The sequence below is a fragment of the Athene cunicularia genome, assembly GCF_003259725.1.
Source record: "Athene cunicularia isolate RWA chromosome 11 unlocalized genomic scaffold, athCun1 chr11_part1, whole genome shotgun sequence".
In the NCBI taxonomy this organism is placed as follows: domain Eukaryota; kingdom Metazoa; phylum Chordata; class Aves; order Strigiformes; family Strigidae; genus Athene; species Athene cunicularia.
The window spans coordinates 2,334,561-2,339,899 of NW_020799113.1; the positions used below are offsets into that span (position 1 = coordinate 2,334,561).

A 5,339-nucleotide genomic window follows, 5' to 3' on the forward strand; every position below is an offset into this window, starting at 1 on the left:
TGCAGCCATGAGGTGCCTGCACCCATGGCCAAAGCGGCAAAGTCCAGCTTGGGCAGGCTGGGTGCAGGGAGCGTGACTGGGGGTGAAGGAGCAAACAGGAATGTCCTTGGAAAGGATATTGCTGCCCACCTGGACACTCTAACGCAGTTGCCCAGCCTTGGCACGTGCGGAAGCTGGTTGAGCTTTTCCTGGAAGACCCTCAGTGTACCTGCCCTTGCTGTGCAATTATACGCTGCAGCATTTGCCTGGGGAAATGAAAGTGCAGGTGCCCTGGTGGGGTAACAGTCCAGTGTCTGCTCACTGTTAAACAGCTGCCCTCTGTAATGACCTCTGTGATGGGCTGCATAACAAAGCAAGGCGTATTATATTATATTATATTATATTATATTATATTATATTATATTATATTAATGTTTGCTTAAAATGCAATCTGTTTGGTATTCTACTTAACTATCAGGTTTTGGTAAGGAGGAGGGAACAGAGACTTTACAAGTGTTAAGACAATCAAAGTGTTTTAAACCGAATTAGTATAAAATCATAAACTCTTACACAAGGTCAGATTTTCCCGTCTTGCTCAGCTCTGAGTCACTGGAAAAGGAAACCCTGCACACCCTGAGCCGAGTGGCTGGCTCTAGCCTTTCATTTCCAAAGGGAATTAATCGGAGTAGGCTGCCCTGTTCCAAGACCCGTCAATAATATTCTCAGGCTATAAATGCATTCCTAATGGCAGAACTCCCTCGTGCTTTCTATTCATTGCCTTCCCTGCGTGGTTATAGGTATCAGACCACCGTGGCTACATGTCTTTCTGCAGTTGTATCTGCAGCTTCCCTCATGTGCAGTGTTGGTGGTGCCCACGCCAGCAGCCGAAGGGTGAGCCTGCAACTGTGGCACCAGCTCCTGCCCATGGGACGACAGAAGGGAGTAGCTGTGCTGGACATGGCTTGGCTTTTTCTCAGTATTCAAGCTTTCTGTACCCGATTGCCCACTTGCCCGGGGGTGCTGCAGCCAGTGAACTCTTTGTCAAACCTTTTGGGTAACTCAGGCTTCACAGCAGCTCTTTGGCCAGTTTTCCCCTCCCCACTGGCTCCTTCATGAGAAATGCTCCTCTACCTGGGCCCACAAACATTCCCTGCTGCCCACCTGGTACGTCCACGACCCCCAGAACTCCTCTGGCTTTTCCTTCTGCTGGACAAGCTGATCAGCAGTTAGCAGCAGTCTTCTCTGGGTCTGGAGCGTGCAGGTAGTGATCCCAGAAGCAAAATAAACCAAAACTCACTCTGCCACACTCAGACACGTTTTTCTCATGCAGCACCTGGATGTGCCTAGAAGGCAGCACCAGGACGTCAACTTGTATGTGTGGGCGAGGAGTGGGGGTCCCCGTCCCAGGCAGGGCAGGGAGCTCAGGCAGTTCCCAGCCCCTTCCGCGCCGCGTGTTTGGAGCAATGCAGAGCTGCGAGACACGGCTGCAATTTCTCCTTTCTTTCCTGTTTATTTTTCCCCCTCCTCAGCTCCTGCAAGCGCTGCTCCAAACGCTCCTTACCAGACCAGAGGTAAGACAGCCCCAGCAGGGTCACATGGAAGTGGTTTCAAAGAAGAAATTCAGCTTGGCAGGAACAGGATCGGAAACCAAATCTCCCCCCCAGGGCCCAGGGGCAGAGCCAACAGCTGCCTCCCCAGCCCAGGGTACCTCTGTCTGCAGCCACCCCCCAGCAGCTGTGGGGCTGCCCCCGGGCAGGGCACCCTCCTGGGGAGCACGAGGTGGCTGCGTGGTTTGTTCTCACCGTGAATGTCAACAAATGGTGGGTGTTTTTTCCCCTTCCCAGAAGTTCAAACCACCACATCAGCATGCAGCGCCACTGCTTCCTGCAACACTTGGCAGAGCGGGGCACAGGGCTTTGGCTCCCTCCCAAGAGCTTTGGGGAGGTAGGGATTGCCTCTCAGCAGCCTCCCAGGGAGCTTGGGCACCCAGCATTTGCTTGTGCCTGAGATTTTACTTTTTCAACTTTGCAAAAAGTACACGACCTCCCTCCCCTCTGCATCTGATCAGTGCACACGCTGCCGCAAAAATATTCCAGTGCTCCCCAAATCAGTAAGTAATATGCACCCAGAGCACCTCTGGAGAGCCAGGATGTTAATCGCTCTTTCTTCATTTCAATGTCCTATCTAGAAATTGGAAACATTCTGTTTTACTGGGGTTTTGTGCAGATAAATGCTCCCATGATTAACAGTTAATAACTGCCGTCACGTTACGCTGTCACTGCCGAAGGGCAGTATGACAGACTAATATGTAACGGGGCATCGGCACTGCTGGCTGGACCCTGAGAGAGTTTCATTTCACGCTTTCTCATGAGAGCTGTCAGTAGCCTGCTTTGGAAAATTCCCAAATGGGAACATTTGGAAATCTGGAAAAATATGGGGCTGAAACGCCATTACAGAGTGCAGCCGGGCAGAATAGGCACCCATGGCAGAGCCTACGAACAAAGCAGATGGTCTATGGGGAAATAGTCAGTTGCTAAAGACCAGTTCATTACTTCTCTTTAATTTCACCACATTTTCACCATAGTTGCTTGGTAATTGCAGGGCAATGCATTTTCCTGTGCCGGGACAGAAAGTCCTTGCTTGAAAATAAAGATGTTATGCTGGTGTAGTCCAAAAGTCAACTAACACACCCTGTTCAAATTAATTACTTGATCACTTGCAAAGATTCTGTAGAGTTGCTAAACGAATAGATAAAATAGCCTGTGACCTGGGCACAATCAATTCCACCCACTTAGGTATGACCTGCCTGCACAAAGAGGACTCCCAAGTCAATGGTCAACTATCTTTATCAACCACATAAATGGCTCGGTATTCAAACCTGTGTACCACATGCAAAAAAAATAGTGTTGCAAGATATTTTCAAAGGAAAATAGTCCCAGCTATTCAACAGGTGCACTGACTAAAGGACAGTTATATATGTGTATGAATACAGAGGGGGAAAATGAGAGTTCCCTGAAACTCTTTTGGTGAGCTCATATTTAGGATAGCAGAGAGGTGCTGATGAAACACTTGCAATGTTTCTGCGACGGGAATCTGAAGCAACAGAAGAAACATCTCAAAGGGAAATATTCTTTAATTTTCCTAAATGGAAAAAATCTTGGCTTTATAATCGATGTGTTCTCCATACAGTAATCTAATTTATATTATCGAACAACTTACATATAAATATATATATATATATATATATATATATATATACACACATATTTATTAGCTCTGGAAAAGAAATGCCTAAATGCAGCAGGAATCATCATTTATGAGCAGTGAAACCAACAAGCCCCATCCTCATCAGAGATAAATTGTCCTTATTGCACCAAAGCCACAGAGTAATGCTACCTTCACTTTCCTGGCTTTCTGACTCAGAAAAACTGGATGCTCAAAATTAGACAGTTTGGGGAGTTTTTAAGGTGTCCTTGCATAAATAGCTCACTTTAAGTCAATTTCTGGTAAGGGAATAGGACTCAAGTCTTTCAACTTATTTCATCATAAGCTAATCAGCACCTAATAGTGGCTTGTTTTGAAAAAGTCTTAACCTTTCATTTCATTATGAAGTCTTTGAAAGCCAAATTCAGCTCAACTTTCTCTTGCAGACTGTTAACGGAAGTGAATAATTTGTAAAACTCTGCCGAGAAGAAAATTGGAAATAACACCAAAAAAGGTTAGAGGTCTTTTGTGTAAAATGGTAATGAAGCTTCTCCTTCCGTATCGTTTTGGTCTCCTCTGCCACAATATATATCTGAAATAAAATGAGATCCAGAGAGTTATGGAGTCAAAAAGCAATTTCCACGTGAGCAAACTAGAGGTAGTAAGATGTCTCCATTTCCAAAAGAGGAGAAGCTTAAGAAAAAAAATGCAATTGGTATAAGCAGTTCATTAGCAATGTACTTGAATTTACTAAGACTGGTGTTCATCTGATTAGCTCAATTTCAGATTCAGATTACTATTATTAATGTTAATTTTTATAGTGGATATTTAAAGATCCATCTAGCACACCATTAGAATTGGAATGTATCCACTAAATTAGGTGGCAAGCCACGAACATTTACTGGTACAAGTTTGTTCTCCAACACTATATTGAGTTTGTCTTTCAGGGTCTTCTCAACCTCTTCATCAGTAAGAGTTGTGATCTGCACCACATCCATGCCGTCCATGTAGTTATACTTCATCTCAGTGAAGGTCCAGCCAACTAAGGAGTAAAACCCCTCAGTGGTCTGGAGGCTGCAGAGCGACTTCTTCCGAAGTACGTGATCTGTAGACACTTGTAGGTACGTGTTTACCTCCTGAAAGTCTTCTATATGCCGTGGCTTGAGAGTGAATGTATATATTTTTCTGATATTCCCCCGTTGAGGAGTATCAGCAAAAGGGACACTTTGCTCAGGAATATAATGCTTCCTTTTGACTTTCTCAAAGAACCAGGTGCCGTTGTCTTCCATGAAGCGGAAGATGCCGGGGACCTGGGGTTGATCCTTCCCAGAAACCAACATCAGTGGCTGCCACGCCTGGTAGGCACCGCCAAAACCCGCATCTACTATGTAGGGATCTCCCTTGATCACCACCTTCAGTAGGATATGATTCATCTCAGCAGTGTACGCCCCCTCTGCTGGTTCATAAGTATTTCCTCCAAGAATACAGATGTCATACCCTAATTGTTGCAAGGCCCAAAATAAAAGGTGGTTGCTTTCCAGGCACCATCCACCACGTTTCTTCCTCACTATCTTATTGTAAGTAGACTGTAAATCCAGTTCGATGGTCTCCCCACAATGCATGCTGAGGTTTTCAAAAGGAATTGCCTGGATGTGATGCTGGAAAATGTCTGTCAAGGTTTGCAAGTCTGCATCCTTATGGGAACTGTTGTAAGAAATTCTTGCGAAATACTCTTGAATGTCCATTTTTGCCTGTGTGAGCAGAAAAATAGCCAGTTACTGTTGTGCAGCTGTCAAGGGGTTCACTCCTGTTTCTGCAGCACAGGTTAACCAGCCTGCAAATGGAGCCTAGGCCGTTTCATTGCGGATTTGGAAGAAATCTCTGCCCTTGATAGGAGATGAATGCAGGTGAGGCCTGCCTGTGTCATCTGTATTTCTGAAAAAAGAGACGAGGATAGGAGCAGGTGACTATAATGCTTTCTCTGGCTCAGATGTTGCCTTCAACCCAGGTGAATGTTTTTCCTAGGGGAAGGCACGGCAGGTGGCACAACAGAATCTCTGGCCCCATATGAGGTGCTACGTGACAAAAAATTAATCGAACCGACCACAGGTTTGCAGAAATGCTGCTAGACCGTAGCGGCATAGAATTCAAAGCAA

General features: G+C 45.6%; 1 protein-coding gene across 1 annotated transcript; it reads right to left on the reverse strand.

Annotated features, from left to right (window-relative positions):
* Positions 1 to 3,225: 3,225 nt before the first annotated feature.
* Positions 3,226 to 4,965, reverse strand: LOC113484499 (arylamine N-acetyltransferase, liver isozyme-like). The gene has a single exon (XM_026856895.1). The coding sequence runs from the start codon at positions 4,926 to 4,928 to the stop codon at positions 4,035 to 4,037; it is 894 nt and encodes a 297-aa protein (XP_026712696.1). The 5' UTR covers positions 4,929 to 4,965; the 3' UTR covers positions 3,226 to 4,034.
* Between the last annotated feature and the right edge of the window lie 374 nt (positions 4,966 to 5,339).